The sequence below is a fragment of the Phycodurus eques genome, chromosome 12 (assembly GCF_024500275.1).
Source record: "Phycodurus eques isolate BA_2022a chromosome 12, UOR_Pequ_1.1, whole genome shotgun sequence".
NCBI lineage: Eukaryota > Metazoa > Chordata > Actinopteri > Syngnathiformes > Syngnathidae > Phycodurus > Phycodurus eques.
In genome coordinates, this window is record NC_084536.1 from 2,088,393 (window position 1) to 2,108,572 (window position 20,180).

Sequence of the window (20,180 nt, forward strand, 5' to 3'; positions counted from 1 at the left end):
TGAATGTGTGGGGATAACTGTATCATTTTGCCATTTCTGATCACTGCAGCTTCCCAAATTAAGAATCACACAAGAGTAATCACAGCTTAATCAACTCAACATGGGCCCTTTTTTTTTTTTTTTTAACCATCACTACTTATTTAATAGATTGACGCTGGATATAAGAACCTAATATTCCACTTCATAAAATGCACGATGATATTCAGTTAACATCCAAGCTCCATATGAAGAGCCGCTGCAGAAAGTAGGGATTTAAAAATCAGACCAAATAGTATACAAAAAAAACTAATTGCTTTTTATAACTACCATGTGCACAATTAGCTCATTAATCCATCACTTTGCATAAGCGAATCTTTTGTTTGATCTTATCGTAACGTAGCTGGCGTGTGACAATCAATTGGTGCTACTTTTCTCATGTGAGCCCCGAGGCGAAGCCCGCCACGCTGCCTCCAAACCTCTGTGTTTATTTGTGTCTCCTGGGGAAAACAAGGAAGTAGCACTTTGAAGCATTGCTGACTTGTGTTCAAGTTCCTCTCTTTCTGCTTTCTCTCCAAAACAGAGGCTGATCGAAATGTGCGTGTTTTACCACAATAGCATTGGCGAAAAGGAAAGCGGGTCATGCTAACGGACGGGGTTCTCACGCTGCGTCTGATTGCGGCTTTACAGAGAAAACAGGAAAGGACCTGAGAAAGTGTGCCCTGGCTGGCCTCCCGTCGGCCATTGTGCTACCTGTCAGAGGATGTGACTCGAAGCACTGCTGCACTCCTGCCAGCCACACACTGCTGCTCTCTCTCGGGCTCCGCCACGTCTTGTGTAGCCAGCCACAGCGATGTGTCGACTTCGAGGACGGCATACCCGCAAGGGTGACTTGCTTTGCATTCATTATGTCCCTTAATATTGACTGAAATAGTCTAGACTCCAGCTCAACATTTGCACCCCAATGGGTCTTTGCATAATCAGGCAAAAAGGGAGAAAACAGAGTGTCAAGCGTACAATGTAAGAGCTAGAGGTGGAAATGCAAACTTGTTTTACAAGCAAGAGCCTGTCGTGGATTTCAGTGAACCTGCAAAAACCCGCGAGTAACTGATGCCCCCCCCCCACCGCCCACACCCATAAAAGTTTATACTGTACTGTACTGTACCTATAGGTGCCACAAGATGGACGACGTTTGTCTAAAGGAAACACCTCAACTCACTTCAATAGTTTCTTGGCGCCAATATGCCACCAAATAGTGCCAAAGAAATAGGCTGGAAAAAATTAAAACATCTGCTAATTTGCGAATGCCAAAACGCAAATATGTGGGGGTTGACTGTGCAGCCAGGCTAAAGGAAGCTCCTGACAAAACCAAACCGGATTTACAGCAATTTCATACGGCAACACCACTGGGACAAAGCTACAAGCGGGTCCGGTTTACGATAGCGTTTCGAAACCCACATTTGTAAATCAGACCGTGCCGTAGTCTATCACTAGCCTACGCTGACACAATCGTTAAGTCATAGATACAGTGATTATTTATATGTACAAAAAAAAAACACTTGTAGACCATAAAGATTGATCAATCCAATGACAAAACGGCAGTAAGTGACCATGACTCCTTGTGCCGTGCGACGATATCTACGCCTCTCTCCAAACTAATTAATTTCGCACCATTTGCAACCTCAGAACTGCTTATGTCGGGACTGTCAAAAACCAAGGGGCTATTTTTTTGCGCAAAACGATACATAGACAGCGACAACTGCTTTCAACACAACACAGTGGGAACGGTGTCAAACTTCACCCACTTGTGCCGCTTTTTTTTTAAATTCACTTTCGTTGCTGTAAAAGCTCTGATCCTACCTCCACAGCTAAAAAATTGTCACCTCCCCCCAGTCGTGTGTTGGTGCCATTTATACAGAACAGCAATGTGGAGGAAAATGCAGAAAACGCCACTAGCCTCTTTCACACGATTCTTTGCCGCACACTAAGCGATTGACCACCGCACATTACCGATGCTCTGCAACAGAAAAACTGCAACGCAATATCGGGTTTTCAGTATCCACGTGTAAATTACTGTACTGTATTATCTTTGTTTTGTTTTTGTTTTTACCACAAAAACATGGTGCAATTGTCAAAGAATAGGAAACACGCAAGACTAAGGACAGACTGTGGATATTTTGAGAGGCTGTGGCCAATGATCGACCGCCCCGTTCACTGACTGCACACTCGCATTTCAGTGACTGAGACTCTCCACGCTTTGCTTCCTGGCCACAGGTACAAATGAAATTATAATATCGCTGAGTATTATTCTAAAACACTCGTGCCCTGCGATTGGCTGGCCACCAGTCCAGGGTGCACCCCACCTCTCATGCAGTGTCAACTGGGACCCAATGTTGAAAATGAATTATGTATGTTGTATGGACTTTTGGGGATCTTTGCCGCTCCCAACTCGGGGGAGTCTCTCTTACACACAAACGCGTGCGCACACACCCTCTAGCCTCAGTATTCTCTTTTCCGCTGCCGCCCTCCAACAATAGCCTATCCACAGTTCCCCTAGGAAACACATGAATATGGAAGAGTTTCATGAAGAAACCTACTCCACACACACACACACACAAACCTTCTCACTCTCCTCTCTCATTTGAATCATTTTAATATATGGATACCTGGAATGAAAGCTGTGCCCTCACACCTCTCCTGTGACGCTCTGCCTGATGTTTGCGGGTGGAACGCATCCTGTCTTTCAAGCTCACGATGGAGCGCACCGTATGTCGTGATATGTGCGCAACTCGAGACGGAGGTTTGTTTTTACCCACGACCCACACTTAGTATGTCTGTCGTGCTGCTGCGTGGACAACGATGAGTTGACCTCCTTGCTGAAGGCGCTGCGCGCGGCGCGGGAGCATGTGTTGCCGTACAGCAGGGTCGCACGGACACCTGAGGTCTACTGAAGGGAGGGGGCGAGTAAGGGGGCGCAGTCTGGCTGGAAAGGCTGGGGCCCGCCAAACTCAGCTCTCCTCTGAATTTCCCAGTGCCAATTTCATCTCAATGTGTTGCCCAGCAGCGCCACGTAACCTCTCTCACACGCGGATCCTGCGGAGCCCTAACGGACGATCTGGCATTCGACTGCCTTTTCCTTTTACGCAAAACCCAGCAAAGCAGGATATTACCGCAACTGTGTGCGTTTTCACACAGGCATCCTGCAATTAAATAATGTGATTGTAAAATCCGACGGCAAAAATCACTTTCTATGGGAGAATTGTGTCAACGCCTGTGCCGTTTACACAGCATTGCGCAATCAGATAATTCGCCAAAATCAGCTCCGGTGTCGATACATTAAGTGTATGTAAAGTTGTATCGAGCTGACTAATGTTGCCCCAGCTGAGAGCGAATCAACAATCAATGAACATTTACTGTGCAGTTCCCAAGTCCAGAAGTCATTTAGTAGCGTCAAGTTTCCACATGAGACAGATTAGCACAGTCTGGGAATACTTTTCCTCGCAGTTAGACTAAATAACCATCCGACGGGCACGAACTCGAGTCTGGCCGGGCGGCTGTTCTGGCTCTTCGTCCGACAGCAGAGGAGGGGGGCGGGGTCCCGACTTCCTGCTCGCCATCAGGAGAGCGTCCGAGCCGTCATCCGCTCAAGAGGCCGCTCTTTTCATTCAACACAGATGGGCTGGCACCGCTGAGGTTGCCCGTGCCCGGAGGCCGTAAAGTATGCCCGCCACGCGAGACCGTATATGTAGTTGCGCAGCCGCACATCACATTCAAGCCCAGTGTGGAAAAGCTCCCAGGGAGATATAAAAATATATATTTGATGTCAGAGGGGAAACCTCGACCTCTGGGCTCTTCTAAATGTATTTCAAACATTTATGGGATAGTCGAGTGACGTTCTAATTTAAAGTTTAGAGACCTTTTCAAACTGTTAGCAGGCCACAGCATGAGCTACACTTGCACAATTCGAGAGAGCGACATCACAAATAGACAAAATTGCTGAGCCACCAGAAGTCGCCTGTAATATGGCGCACAAAACTTGGTTCCGACGTGCAGTAGGGCTCAACGCTTTAACTCATCTGAAAGACTAATCACCTGCTGCTGTTTTGGTTAGCGACACGACTAAAATGGGATCAACAGTTAACTCTTTCATGTCTGAAATTAGTCAATAGCAGCAGTAGTTTGACAGTCGTCAGCTTTACAGATGCCACGTCTACTCCGCAGGTGGGAGGTATCATGCTAAAGATGTCTACCAATTGTCATCTACTAATTATTATTTTTAATTCATGTATCTAAATATTTGTTCCAATTACAGTAAAATTCAATTGAATATTTTTTTTTGTGTTGTGTTATGTATTTACTCAGTTTTCTATACTTATGTATTTCACTTTTAATTCAATATTTTATCTTTTATTTCTCTACAACTTTACCTTTGACTGAACCTTGACCTTAAAAGCACGTTCACTGCCAATACATGTGCAGAGATCATATAAACTTCCAAAAATATATTTCTGATCCATTTCTCCCAGAGAACACCACTCACCTGAACACAAAAAGAATGGACAAAATGGACGCCGAACGTATGTCAAAGATTAATACTCACTCTTGTACGGCGCGGGCTATAGACAGTGCAGTGGAGCCGGTCTCGTTGACGCTGTCCAACGTGACGTTTGGCAGGTCGTCGTCATCGCTGTCGCTCTTGATGTGACGCGGCGACAGGCCGTTGTGTTCCGCGCGCACTGCGAAGATGAGACGAGACCATGAAGGTGGCGCTAAAAACGACAAAGATACGAGTACTCGGTTTTACCCGACACAGTCAGAGGTACAGTATTCATTTAACATTAGCTGTTCCAGTGTTGGGAAGATGACTTTGAAAATGTAGCTGGTTATAATTACGAGATACCCTGTTGAAAATAATAACAGTGTAACTACTTCAATTACTTTCTCAAAGTAATATAACTAATTACATTTTATTCAATTTGGATTACTTATTTTTGAATGAATGCATCAACAGGACCCTTTGAGGTTTCCTAAAAAAAATAATAATAATAAAAATATAATTTGATTAAAACGATAGAAACCTTTCCAAATGTTAGACAAACAAACTTAAGGTCATATTTGGAAAAACGTGTCATGTTTGACACTACAGCAGAATCGCACATGATCAGAGCGAGCCAATCACAAGCTTCGGCTTTCGAAGGGGGAAATGAAATCTGAGCGTTTGTGGCTACCTTTCAAATGTAACAAAGATTGTAAGAAATTTCCGAAAGCAACTGTAATTTAATTACACATTTTCTCCAAGTAATGTAAAGGATTACAATTACACATGAAATTAAATTCCACAATCAATTCACTAAGCATGTATTTAGTTGCACCCCAACACTGGCTGTTCTTTATATTCTGTCACCGTCATGTAGCTAATGCTAATGAACGGAACTCGAGTTTAACTGAAAGTACCACAATAACCATAGAACCCAAAATGGAATATCCTTAATCTACTTTGTTTTCTTATAAAAAGACATTTAACATAAAAAGGCTTCGTCAATTCCAGCTGTAGTTGACATCACTATGACTAGCAAAAACCTTACTGTTCTCTATCCACAATGTGATTTTCAGGTTTATTTTAGTTGTAAAATGGAACCTCAGTTTTTGTATGCCCGAGCTTTTGTACAATTGAAATTTCCTCACAGTTTTCGTACATTGCTCCAACGCTTTGTAGCAATCTTCCCGCGTGACACGTCCTGCACTTCTTTCCTTGAATATACACAAGGCCCACGTGTAACCTTTTCGATTTTATTGATGTTTTCTTGAGTCAGCGTCTTCCCGTTCATCGGCACCATTTCCAAAGTACCTTGTGTTTATTTTTCTTGAATGTGACTGTTGAATAAGTCATAATGGGGCCAAAGAAAGTTCCAATTTCCTTTTTTAAAGACGAGAAACACCGCAGAATTCAGGAAAGAATCAGCAGAGTAGAAAAATGGCGGATTACCCTTGCAAACGAAAACTTCTCCTGCTCCCTCGCCACCATCTTTCAAATGCCATCAAGAGTCTTCAATAAAAGTAAAAGCGATGTTTAATGTTAATTAATTATTTCATTTGTCATTTACCTTAAATTTACATTGTTTTCTGTTACGTCAAACTATAGTTATTCTCTATGAAATATATTTTGCTCATAATTTTGTGTATCGCGAACACATTACATTAATTGGATTTGCATGATTTCCTATGGGAAATAGAGCTTCAGTTTTCCTACGAGTTGGTTATAGTCAGATTTGTTGGGATGGATTAAACATGAAAACTGAAATTCCACCGTATTGTAAACCGGTCAATTTTTTTTCTCAAATGTGAATGTGAATTAAACAGGAATTTTTGAACTCTAATGTCAGCTGGGTGTCTTTATTTTTCTGGAGCTGCTGTGTCTCCACCACTTACTCCACAGTCTCGATTAAATATTGGTTAGAAGTCATTCGGAAAGAAAGACATTTCAAAGACAGCTATTCAACAGAGAACATCTTGTCCATTGAGGCTCACCTATACGGATTTCAAAGCTATCAAGGGTCCTCTCGGATGGCACCGGAGCCATTACAGCCCATAATAAAGCAGTAGTGACTGCTTTTAAAGCTTTCTACTTCTACAAAATACAGGGTGGCTACGGGGGTGTGTGTGTGTGTCGGGGGGTTCAGCATCTCGCCCGGCCTATGGAAAGCCTGCAATTAAGGAGCGTAATTAGCTGGAAATGCGAGGTGGGGTGAGGAGTGGTGGGTGTATTTTGAGCGAGGGACACAAAGGAGGAGTGCTGCAGAGGTGGGCAGATCACCACATTTCTTTCCTTTCTTTCTTTCTCTCGCTCCTGTTGTTTCCAGTCATGCCCTGTTTCCATGGCAACCTGCTGCCGGAGATGGGGAGGCAGCAGTGAAAAGGAAGCGCATCCGCCCGCTCTTAAAGAGGATGGCCGACCTGTGCGTGTGCGTGCGCTTGTGGGCGTGTGGATGTGGGTGTGTGCAAAGTGTTTTTGTATCAATGTTGAAAGCTTTTCATACAAGTTGCATCACTGCACCCTCTTGTGCTGCTGTCGTCGGCTTTAAAGTGCGACAAATATGCGGAGATGCTTTCAGGTGCATACTTATTTATTGTATATTATTTATCATCACATAGTTTCTGCATGTGGTGCTATATTCAGCCCGTATCAGGCACACCCACAAAAATTCTGCCTTTTGAGAAATACAACGGTACCTTTACTTTTTATTTGAATTGATTCCGTGACCAAGAAATGATTTGAAATGCGATGAATCCGTTGCAGCGCCGACAAAAAACACACTTTTTGTCACGTGTACATTTACAGCAGCGTACTAGGGTCGCCTAGAAAGAGAGAACAAAGCTGAAATGTGATTTAAAGATGACATTTAAAGTCATTGTGATGAGATTAAAGTTGTCATGATGAAATTTAAAGTCATGAAGAGACTTAAAGGACCCCAGTAAACATAGAGTTTACATATAACGTTAACAATTGACGACCGGCGGTCACGTAGCAATCGGTTGCTAAGCCAGGATACGCGCTCGTCAATTGTTGATTTTGATATGTTAACGCTAAGTTAACCGGCATCCTCGCGTCAATTGTTGACTTTCAATCTCATCACGATGACCTTAGATTTCAAAGTGACGACTTTATATCTCATCACGAAGACTTTAAATCGCGCCCTGTCGACTTTAAATGTTGTGGTGACGAATTTGAAACACGTCTCGGCTTTTTTTTGGGGTCCTCTTGATAGGTGACCTTAATACGTCGTCGTCTAAAGTAGCACTGTATTGTATAAAAAGAGAATAAAATATAAATAAATGAACTTTTTCATGAAGCGCAATTAGTGTCCGTACTTGGTATTCAGGTGTCAGATGTGTTCCTTTAAGGGGCGTGGCCTCGTGAGTGAAGTCAGAGGCTACAGTTGGAGTCATTCCTTGCAAGTGTTCTTGTATTTGTTTTGAATTTGTGTTTGATCGCTCCATTCAATTATCAGCTGAAAGTGCATCGATGACTGTGGCCTCTTTTTTTTTTTTCCTCATTTCGCTCAAACGGTGGCACATCCGAAGCTCAAATTTGGGCTCGCAACACCACAAATTGACTAAGCGCTGGCTTATTATTCGCAAAATTATATTACCACTGTCAAAGAGGTATTCATATTATTCGAATATTCTAATGCTTCAATGCAAAGTAGAATCACATTAACGCAAATATTGATTCTCATTATTATAGCGAGCGTCAAACTCTTTGGCTTTTTTTTTTTTTTTTTTTAAACAAAACAAAAATTCTAAAAGATCTTGTGTGATAAGCAGTAAAAGCACCCAGAACAAGGGGCCATAAATGCGTGAAGTCTCCAGTAACGCAAGCCATGCCTCATTTCAGCCAGTCTCCTCGGACTCATTCTGGGCATTATTCCTTCCTCACGGCTTTGTCGTTTGTCATGAAAAAGTTCAGATTCTCTTGTTTTATGTCTTACTTTTAACAGACAGTCAGCAATGTGACGATGTTAATCAAAACATCGCCTGTACAGTTAATACTACTTCCAAGGCGAACATTTTCAGAATCCCAAAAAATCAGAGGTCAACCAGTGTCTCAGAATAAATTGTGTTGATGTTGATTGTTTTATTCAGCTAAATGAGTGGGTCAAAATATTAGAAACAGCTTTCAGTATGCTAAAGTGGACTTGAAGACCACCGCAAGTTCAAACCACAATAGAGTAAAGCACGTCTCCGACAGCGTCAGTCAATCACAAATGACCATTGTTATCTCGATAAGAGCATTTTTAATTGTATTGAAGGCTTAAGCTGTCTACTGGCTGCATTATAAGTGACTAAATCCATCAGGGTTGTACTGTGTGTGTCAACTTGGCTTTGTTCATGTGTGTGTGCCACCCATCTTCAATATACATCCACACCCTGTTATGCAAGTCTTGATTTTCCTGTCCTATTTTTTTTCGCCCCCAGAAATTCACAACAAGTATCTCTGAGGACGACCCCGCCCAGAGCTAATTACACATCCCCGTTTGTGCGCTCGCATGTCGGCTTGGTGCACGGGCATGAAGCCGAAATGTCCATCCTAGCAGGATGTGACCAGAAGCAACCTCTTTTAGAGAAATGAACACTCGCCCTGTGTATGGCGCCGGAGGTGGACAAGAGCGGCCAGTGTAGGTTCCCTCCCCGTGGTTGGCAGTAAAAACCCCACCCAAAGAGAGAGAAGCAGTCCCACCCTGCAAGACAGTGGAAGTGCTGCAGATGTTTGCTCCTTCGCTGCCGCTTCCTGAAAGAAAGGCAACCTAATGGCGCGTTCACCTCTGAAGGGCAGCATCAACACCCGGGGCGCGTCCCTTACAGTGGAACACACAAAATGTCGGTACGCCGTTTGACGCAAGACACAAGGTTACCGTCGGAGGTGGGACGAAGTCAAACATGCGCGAGTCATACGTAATGCTCAAATCTTGAGCTTCAACTTTCAAGCAAGTCGCGATGGCAAAAATGAAGCACTAAATGTCAAGCAAGTCAAGTCAAGCTATTAAGTCATAAAATCGAGCCTCGTCACAACATATATTCGCACATTAGCCAGTTTGCTCTCTTTGGAGCATATTCTCGCGTGTGCTTACGTGACACAAGATGCGCAGCTCCTCGCTTTTCTGACTGCGCCCGTTCTTTTCTTATTATTCTGTTCTTTTGCTACCTGCCATTTTCTGAAAATGTGTCTGTTGAGCAAGCTGGAGATAGATAAATAGAAGATGGAGAGGCGGAAGAATTCCTGTTATCTATTTAAATGCAAAACAACAAACAAATGCCACTGATGCCTTTTATCGCAAATTTGATTTCTCGTGTTTATAATATTAAAGTTTGTTTATTCCAGATTCAGTGTTTGGGAAAAATTTAAGTTTGTTGTCATATGATAAACATTAACGCTACATTTCTGCAGAGAAGCGAAACATGCACATCTCAAGAGATTTTTCGTTAAATATTGAGTTTGGCCCAGCGACGTTGTCCCAATTTTGTATTTTGGCCCACCGTGAATTTGAGTTTGACACCCCTGCTTTAGAGCATGACTGGACAGAACGTCGGCATGTTTATGTACAACCGTTAGTGCTAGCACTAGCTTGCTAGGCTACAAAACATTTTGTTGCCTGCTTGCGAGCCGTATCGTAGTAAAGGTACGTGACCATACCTCAAGCCCTTCCTGAATGGACAGCCCAAAACGTCATCTCCCGAGAATGTTTTTCCCAACATTGCCGCAGCGATCCGTTGTTTGACAACAACTTGTTGTCGCCATGGTAACGGTTCTATCCGGTTGCTGTTAAAGGTGACACGTTTTCTGGTTGCGCCTCTCTGACAGTGTTTGGTTTGACAAGATAAAGCCCAGTGATCGTAAAAGACGGGACGCGGTGGTATTGGGCCACGCTTTGTCTACGTAGTGTTGCCACTGTCTACAAGATTTTATGGCAGTAGTCTGACATTGCAATCGTGAAAGACCAAATTTGTCTTATAGTCTTATCTAGGCATACGTCAGTGGTGCAAGCGCCATTCATTTGCAGTCCGGATACGGAGGGCTGAACACACAATGCTCTGGAAGGTGTCTTGGTCCCCAGAACTCTCCAAAAACACCACAAAAAAGATGCAAGATTTGTTGCTTTTTTTCTTTTCAAAAATGTCGCGACAAAGTTGCTTAGCTGGCAACACTGAGTGGCAGCTTGTGTCATATCATGCCTGCGCTCTGCCTTGGTTGTTCATGGTAACTAAAGTCGTACTCTGCACTATCATGCCGCCCACCACAATCGAGTGTTTCGAAAAATTTGTGTCAGTGTGCACATTTCTTTATCCTGAGAGTCAGAGACCTTTCATTAAGACACCTGGTAACTGTTTTCAATACTGAATATGTTGCATTGAATGTCTAATTTAAAAGGCTTGAAGCTTTCATTTGCACTGTGAACGGCGCAGCGGCCTCACCTTTGCCCAGGCTCTTGGCGTCGTCCAGCAGAGGTAGCATGATGGCGTTGTTGAGGCTGGAGGGCGAACGCACGGCCGTGGTGTACATGAGCGGCAGCGACTGCACCACCACCGGGATGCGGTGAACGCGGCCACCCAGCTTTCCGCCCCCCTGCAGGCCCAGCGGGCTGGACGGAGGCGGCGGCACCGAGTGCAGGATGTGCAAATATGGCTGACCTCTCATCCCGGGCGCCACCAGCGGGCCCGGCGAGAGCACCGACGCCGCCGAAGTGATGACCGACGGCGAGGACGAAGAGGATGACGACGACAGGGAGGACGGCGAGAAGGCGGATCTCAGCGGGGAGATGGATGACGTGGTGGTGGAGGAAGAGGAGGGGCGGGGCTTGTTGATTGACAGGTCTACGGGCTCTGTCTGCGTGTGGAAGTGCAGGTCGTGGCTGAGCAGGTCTTCCGGAGGCTCGGCTTTCACCCTGCTGAGGAAGAAGGGCACGCCGTCCATCGCGGTATAAGGCCGCACTTTAGGTAACTGAGGAAGGACAGAAGCATTTGTTAGTCTTGTTGCCTTAGAAATACAATTTTGAAACATTTGGAATCTTACAAAGTATTCCATCCTGACAATATGAACATCAGTTGAAGTGGCATTGAAGCATTTGAGGTTAGATATCTTTCAGAACCCATGGGAATCTCTCGACCACGTCATAATCGCTAAAAAAAAAAGAAGACGACGATGTTTTTAGGATCTGAGAACAAACAAAATCCATCGGATTCTCGCTATGAAACTGCCCTCTCGGACCGTTTGGTTCAAAATCAATACTATTCTTATAATGCCGGTTTGAAAATGAGTTGACACTCCAGAGTGTCAAAAGGAAACCCAAACTTTGTTTTGATCTGAGCTACTCCAACCAACTTCAAGAAAGTTTTGGTGTGGCCGGGAGAGAATTGGCACCAAATTGGCATCTATTTTCAGATGTCATTCAAAACTAATAGGATTCTTACTATGATACTGCATGGTCAGCCTTCTTTTTTTTTTTAATACAAAGATCCCAAACCACCTAAGGGAAACAAGGAAGTAACATAATGGTAAATAACACCCACACTCTTCATCTACTCACACTCTTGGATTCCACCCCAAATAAATCGTTTTCTTAGCATGATCTTTTGTGTTTGGGGGATTGGTGGAAAAGTCTTAAGTGGAAAGATACAGCGCCAGTATCACTAGTACAGGTACTTTTTTTAACACTTTAGCTACATCATTATATTGCTAAATGTGACCTGAAACTAGATTATCAGCAACATTGGACGATGTATCGATGAATATGAGCTCCAAAGTCGGTATCGATATTATCGATATTTGGATGGATCTGCCCACCAAACACTTCAAATAATATTTACACTTGTAATTTTAATTCATCTACTGTTTGCAAAATCGATTGTATTTTTACCATGACTAGTTTAATGATTAGTTTGACTGATAACTGACAAAGAGGAGAAATTGAGCCTCAAGTTGGACCTATTTCGAAATTAATTGCATTCTTGCTACTCCTATGCGCAGGAACACATGGCGACATTATGAAGATAGTGTCACTCAGCACTTGTAACCTTTCATCATCGTCTCTCTTTCCCTCCCTCCGTTGTTCCGCTTCTCGTTTCCTCCTGTTTTCCATCACTCCCCCAGAAATGTGCCTCTGTGTATGCCCCCCCCCCCCCCCCCGACATCTCCTTTGTGGAAAAAACATCATATGGGCTCAATTTCCTGCCCGTCTCCCCTCACTCCCTCTCAGCCGCATCGTAACACAGGCGCTCCGATGTGACCCTGAACGCATCACAAACTTGTTTCCTCCCCAAGCCGTCTTGGGTTTTTCAAGTGATCTTTGTCCACAGTGCGTCACGTGTGGGAGGGGTGCCACAAGTCTTGATCCTAACAGTGAGGCCTTTCACAGGCCCGTCGGGGAGGCAGCACAAATGAAACTTACTTTTTTTCTTTTAACCAATCGTACGTGTAAAGCTTGTTAAATCTAGAAGGAAAAGCCCGCAATGAAAAATGTGCCCCGCCATGGATTTTCACCCCCACTTCACATTTCATTCTGCTTATGTAATGCTGGCTGCGAGTAGTGAATTGAGATTTTTTTTCCTCATCCAAGTAGCGCGTGTTCGTTTTTGTATTTATTTATTTCTTTTTTTGTGTGTGTAGTAACCTACTATTTATACTCCGAGCTTGTATACTCAGCCTACAGGAAATGTTACGAGCTCATGAATAGAATGCAAACGCTTGTTTACTCTGTAACGCCCTCGCCAGTGGAAAGCAAACCCCGCCACCATCCTGGACGGGTTCAGCTCAGGTTCACCGGCGTCGGGTCAAGGTTTATGGCGTGCGGTTATGGTCCGCTTCACAGAACCACCCACTAAGCATTCTCACAAAAACCAAATATGTGCTCATATGACCTTTATACCCAACCACCTTAGAACAACAATTCAAAATCAAGTATTATTACGATGCGTAGGCCTGAATAGGATTTTCATCATGACGTCTGAGCTAGTCGGAGGTGATAAGAACAATGTGTGTCCTTTTAATAAGATCAGAAATATATATGAATTGTGTTGAAGAGTATGATTGTGGTCACAACATTTCATATTCAATTTCATATTCAGGGCCGCATTAACCACTGAACATGTTTGACCTTATATAAAGTGCACGCGTATACGTTTACCACGTCCCATCACACCACGTTTCAAGGTAACAGCAGCGCGCAATGCACTACTGTGCTCGGCAGCGTAGGAATACGTCAACCCGCGTTACAAAAAGGCACACTCCGTTACAGTTGCACTTATTGTTTTTCATTTGATGCTTAGATATTTATAGCCTACAAGTACTTTTCATACAAATGCTTACTGTATTTATGACATTAGTACGAGGTTAGCGATAGATAGCACGTTGATAGCAGGTTGCGGCTTGCGTACAAATTTGGGTGACACCGTTGCTTTATTTTAAAGATAAAACGTTTTGACATAATGTCAACATGGTCAAGTAAACCAGCAACAAATCCCTCCTCCATTCACTATGTTGGCAGCAATAGCAATGATCGCCGATTATTAATCTTTTGCGCAGATGATAGCCAATAAAAGATACATTTCGGAGTGTAATTCATGCATCCAGGTAAAAAAAGTCAAGTGACTAAAAGTCAAAAACAATATATGGCAATGATTTCAGTGTCAAATGTGAATTGCTTTGCTTTGATGACGTGAGCTCTGCAGATATATGTCAAAATGAATGAAAACGATGGTTTTGGCTGCTTGTTTCCATGACAACAGCACTTTGGCGCCTGAAAAAGCAGATCTTTAAAAAACGGTTCTTAAAGTGGACATTTTTAAAAGCCTGACAGTTTTCATCCAAATGGATGAAAAACAGCAGTGTTTATGATTAAAATGCTTCTCTTCACCAAGTGTACATTTAACTCATTGTTAATGGGTTCAGTCCAAATCACGTCCAAGCTGACGGAGGCTATTCGAAAGACTCGTTTGCGTGGGAGGACAAGCAGTTGGTGTGCACTACAGCTACTGGCCTGGAATGCATATCATACCAGTTTTCAGTTGGATTTGCAGACCGATGTTTGTTGTAGTTTCGATAAAAAAAAGTTTTTAATGGGTTAGTGAATTTTTTGTGAAATGTACAAGTCACATTTATTGCAGACATTGTCTTTAAAGTATCCATCAAAGTGTGTCTAAGACATAGGAATGTGCATAACTGATGATTAATTGATCTTTGGGAATCTGGCTGATTCTAATTAATTGTGTCACAGTGCAACTGAGGCAAAATGGAGTGAAATACTTGGCTGCAGCCAGTCAAGCCAGTAAAGTGCGCTGTGGATTCAGTCTCAACTAGATTGCTGCATGAACAATTATGTCAAATAATAAAATAACTGACTTTTATCCCTAACCCTCTTGAAACAGGTTGTTGCAATCAGCAAAGGTGCAGTTGATTCACTCTGATTATTCTGCCTAACTAGACGCTGGGATGGAAACTGGAGTTTAGAAACAGTCAAAGCAAGATTGTCCCATCTAATTAGAGATATAATCGATTAAGTGACCCTACAGAAGGATGTTTTGTCCAATCATCATCGTAAGACAAAAACAGAAACTTTGCTTTCCTATCCAGCAACAGAAACTGGGAAAATGACGCAAACCCCCCCCCCCCCCCCCCCCCCCCCCGACACACACACACGCACACACACACACACACACACACACACACACGTGCTTGAGCCGCCTGCCCACCTCAATTGTGGTGCCATTGTCTTTATTAGGGGATAGTGGTTAGCAGGGCACATTTTCCAGCCCCTTGTGGGGGAAGGGTCTAACGAGGCAGGCCATATTTCCAGCCTTGGCTCACTGCCACCCAAATGAAGACCACATTTTTGCCGCGGCCTGTCTGCCCTACGATGGGGAGGCGCAGTCTTTTGGGGGCGGGTGATTGGATCTCGGCGCACTTCAAAGCCGCATCCAGATTGACATCGCTGCACGAATGGAGGGTGACTTCAGAGGAGCTCAAAACCCTCGAGGTGCGATAGAGAGCAGAACACCCATAAAGACCCGGAGAGAAACCACCTGCTGTCACACGTAAGTGCTCAGATGTGGCGATTTCTTATCAGCAAGTTGGACCTATGTGACCGAACAATTCCACAATACCCAAGATAAGCCCTCTGGCTGCAAGGATCTGGTGCTCTGCCCATTCAACATGCACTCACCAATGAGTCATCTCGACTACGCATAACTAGGACCGTGCATTGTTTTTGCAAGTATCATGTAAAACGAGATGTGAAATTTAGTGGGGGGGAAAGCATAGTGTCACATCAGATCTGTCTTCACTTTTTACGTAGAACCCAGCAAAGCAGGATATTGCTACAACTGTTGCATGTTTTTACACAGCGTCACGGCATCCCCAACCAGATAATTCGATGTGTTATGAGGTCACCACCGGCGTGATGTGGCGCATGAAATATTTGCCGGACATGGACAATTGAAAGGAGTGTTGGGTATTGATTGTTGGTCGCTGGATGTCTTGGTCGCTGGATGTTGGGTATACATCCAGCGACAAGCCATGTTAGCAATTAATCCAGACCACTGTAAAGGTGGGACATTGTCGGAAATGTGAGCTTTTACACAACGACGCGCCATCTTCGAATGATGTCAGCGCCAGTAACTGGTGTGCCGTATGCAACACAAGTCAGAAAAGCAACATTGCAGGTATGCGATGAGTATCGGCTAAGAAACTTCACATCCGTCCCACCGTTCTGACATCCACCATTTATACTACCTGTTGTTATACTACCTGCCCAACGAACAGTTTGAACAGGGTGCGTAAAAAAATAAAAAATAATGCTTATTTCTTCTCATGATGGAAATGGGTGCCCAAATGCATTACGAACTAATGACACTTGAGTGTTTTTTTTTTTTACCACAACACAGTTTTCCCATACTCAACTTGTACACACAATGCATTACCCACCTGCAACATTTCTTCAATTAAAACATATTTTACTAGATGGAAAATAGATTTCCCCTAATTTAGATCTTGTAAAAAGATTTTAGGTGATTTTTAGGATGGTGTAAATCACTGATGAGTTTAAATCAAAAGGAATTGAACACTAATACATCATTATTACAGAAATGTAATAATGCCTGTAATAATGCACACACACACACACACACACACACGCATACACACACACAGCTGTAGCAGCAACACAAAGCTCCTGTAACCTAGCAACAGCTTCTCCATAACAAGACCACTTTATTTATAGGTATGCTGGACCAGAGAGCCCTGATACTGTACAAGGGCCATGCATAGCCTGCGTGAGGTAACATCGTTATAAACCTGACCCAACTAGGAGTGAACTCTCTTTTAAAAGACAATGGCGCCCAATGGGAGTTTCGCGGAAGGCTGGAATCGCGACGTTTAACTTCTGTGTCTGTGATTCATACTTGGCGATAGAAGGCGCGACAGGAGCGTGCGGGGGGGGGCCGAGGAAGAGACGAAGCTGCGATAGTGTTCTTCAGAGGAAGACGAGGATTGTGTTTGTGTGTGAAGATTATTCACGTGTTTGTAAGACAGAAGGCCAATGGGAGGCTCAACATAAAGATGCGGACGGATTCAGAGTTTCTCATGTGACACAGCCTTCCCACTGACAAATACCCCCAACTAGTACAGACTCCCAAACAACCCCCGTCCAAAACCACCACCTCCTTCCTAATGCATTCCTGTCCCAGCTGTGGCTCTCCTTCTCTTCCTCCTCGCTACCATGCTCTCCGACCACTCCTCATAGCCCCCATGCTCGCTGAAGCCTGGGAGTGATTATCTGCCCAATACCAGGAGGAGGAAAGAAGGAGAGGAAAGCAGGAGGGGGGGTGGTGAGGGAAACGGGGAATCGTCTGGAAAACAACTGCTCGCTTACCCCTTGTTCCGATTCCAGGGGCTCGGCTTTGACTCGGACTGCAGGCATTCCGTCAAGCATTAACATCCTGTCTCTTCGGCGGCCTGCGAAGGGACAAAGAGGAGGCGTGAGCATGTTGAGTTAGGACCTGTAAAGAAGTAAAGACGGACTACATCTGTCTGTCATAAACAGGGGACCGGGAGGAGTTGATGACTGACCCTAAAAGGGTATAATGTAGATCAGCGTTTTGGAAACTGAACCCAACCGCTCGTGTAGTAGTTCACTGACGTCTGCGGAGCTCGCACGGGATCAATTCTCGCTGTATTCACAATCCCCACCGCGGTGAAGGCTGGCAACCAATCCAGGGAGCTCTTTTGTCAGATGAACTACCACCACCATGAACAGGAGAAATGGCATAGAAAATTGGATGGATGGATGGATGGATGGATGGATGGAGGGTTTCCCAAACTTTTGCAAAAATGTGGTTCCTCCCTAGGGTTACGGGGATAGCATTATTACCGTTACGGTTAGACAGATAGCATTAAGGTGTTAGCGTTGGGGTTAGGGCAGACCTGGACAAAGCAGGGCCCGCCGAGGACGTTCGGCCCATTCACAGTCTTTAGCCGGCCCTCGCAGTGTTCATGAAGTCAAAATAAAAAATTAAATATGTGCTACTTTCATTTTGAAAGTAGCACTTTTAACTTAAGTTTCACACGTTTGGACGGTAAAAGCGAGCAAGAGCTACAACTTGGTGAATTTCTGGTATATGTAGCGATTCTTCTGAGCCATTTTGCAAGTCGCAACTATAAGTCGAAGAGGCCAACAGTGGTTTCAACGTTTGTTAGCAACATTATTATTTCCTGCATGCTAGAGGGAAGACGACCAGGGTTATTTGTGAAGACGGCCAGGGTTATTTGTCCTAATAATACGCATCAATAATATTATGCATGCCACACATCCATCCATCTGTGTGGGCGTCCCAACTAGGAACGGCTAATATGAGCTAATATGTCAGCACATTTTTATTATTATTATTATCATCGTCATTATTATAATTATTACTGTGATTGGCTGGCGACCCCACCTCTCACCCAAGGTCAGCTGGGATAGGCACCAGTACACCCGCGACCCTAGTGAGGATAAAGCGTTCAGAGAATGAATTATTATAATTATTATTTTTTCATTCCATTTGTTTTTTTGCTGTTTTTTTTTAGTTTGTTGAGATCATTCCGTTGGACCACCAAATCAAGTAATGACTGATTTTCATTGGTTAATTTTCGGTAGGTTTTTATTGGCGTGGCCCTCAACAACTTTTCCAGTTTGTCATTCGACCCCTTCGGAAAGATGAATTGCCCACCCTGGGTCGAAGGGGGCAGCATAAGGGTAGGATTAGGGGCTATGGTTAGGGTAAAATACTACATATTGCCATAACCTTTAAGATTCTACTTTGAATTCTAATCTTGTTAAAAAAAAAAACGATAGAAACTTGATGGGAAAAAATATATATTAAAAAAAAACAGACTAATAATAAAAACTAACTTTTCATTTTGGAAGGGCTGAACTAGACTATGGTGCACATAGGAGTAATTATGTAACCAAGCTGAATAAGTTAATAGTGCAAAAACAGAACTTTTGAGAGACAAATGAATGCAGAGGTCCAACGATGTACTTTTGATTCTGACAATGATCAAATTCTGACATGAATTAGGATGAGATGAGTCATTATGGTGTTTTAATAAAGACATTCATTGCCTGGTGGGCTGCCACAGGCCTCGTTCGTCTTTCAGTGGCGGACAATAACTGGCTTGTATAAGGAGTTACTCAACAGTTGTTGCAACACCACCGTCAGGTCACGGCTCCTCGTGTCGTTCAGGGGGAAAAAAAAACACCCAAAAAAGCTGCAAATGCACAGCAAACAAACACACGTGCAACCAAACGTCCTCCAGCCCCCCCATCCCCCCACCCAGTGCGAGCAAACAGCCTCTGTCTGGTGCCCTGTAAATGCTGCTGCTTCAAAGGCAACGGAGCCAGTAACAACAATGGATATTCCACATCCCCCTCAGCCGCCAATGACCTTAGGTAGCAAACCCTCTTGTTATTTTAGCAGAAGTGACGAAATACAAGCACGGTGAGTCGCCTCCACACGGTGACCCTGTTACTCCATTGGGTGCCCACTGTGACCACTCGAGTTCAAGAAATAAACCTCGGTTAGTGATGAATGGCGCACAGTCCTTCGCCATGCTTTTCTGACCCGATTGATGGAGTGGGACCACCGGCGAATGTCAAGCGACGTTTCCAACCAATTTGCACAGTTCAGGTTGATTCGGTTCGGAATGCTGCGACTTTGAATCTTCCCTTTGTCAAAAACTGCTCAAGTAATGAGTTACTAGTGAGTAACTTCTATTTTATTTTTTAGATCAGAGAATGAATGTCAAATCAAATTAAAATAACTAAATATTAAGGTGCAAATTCAGATAATACTGAACAATAAATATCACTTAATCCATGGTCTTACACTATATTGTTTCCACTTGCTAAACAGCACACTACTGTCGGCTCACCAAGCAGATTCCGAAAACAGGCTGCTGTGGATATAAAAAGTATACACACCCCTTTTCAAATGCCAGGTTTTTGAGTTGTAAAATCATTTTGAGCAAGATAAATAATTTCAAAACTTTTTCCACCATTGATGTGACCTAGAATTTGTACAACTCAACTGATGGGGAGGTAAAAATAAACAACTGAAATAAACCAGTATGTGATTGACGTTGAACTTGCTGCCTTCTTGGCCAGCTCACCATTGCA

At 43.7% G+C, this 20,180-nt stretch overlaps 1 protein-coding gene across 3 annotated transcripts in view; it reads right to left on the reverse strand.

Moving 5' to 3' along the window:
- The window catches only part of klf12b (Kruppel like factor 12b), a 50,764-nt gene that overhangs the window by 11,568 nt on the left and 19,016 nt on the right, over positions 1 to 20,180 (reverse strand). The window contains exons 2-4 of one of the 3 annotated variants that reach the window (XM_061692333.1): positions 17,397 to 17,479; positions 10,948 to 11,473; positions 4,577 to 4,712 (exon numbers count right to left, since the gene is read on the reverse strand). In XM_061692333.1, coding sequence (XP_061548317.1) covers positions 4,577 to 4,712; positions 10,948 to 11,473; positions 17,397 to 17,462 — 728 coding nt within the window. In that variant the 5' untranslated portion in view covers positions 17,463 to 17,479. Of the gene's footprint in view, positions 1 to 4,576; positions 4,746 to 10,947; positions 11,474 to 17,396; positions 17,480 to 20,180 lie in introns of all 3 variants that reach the window. The other 2 variants (XM_061692332.1, XM_061692335.1) reach the window with 2 other exon arrangements.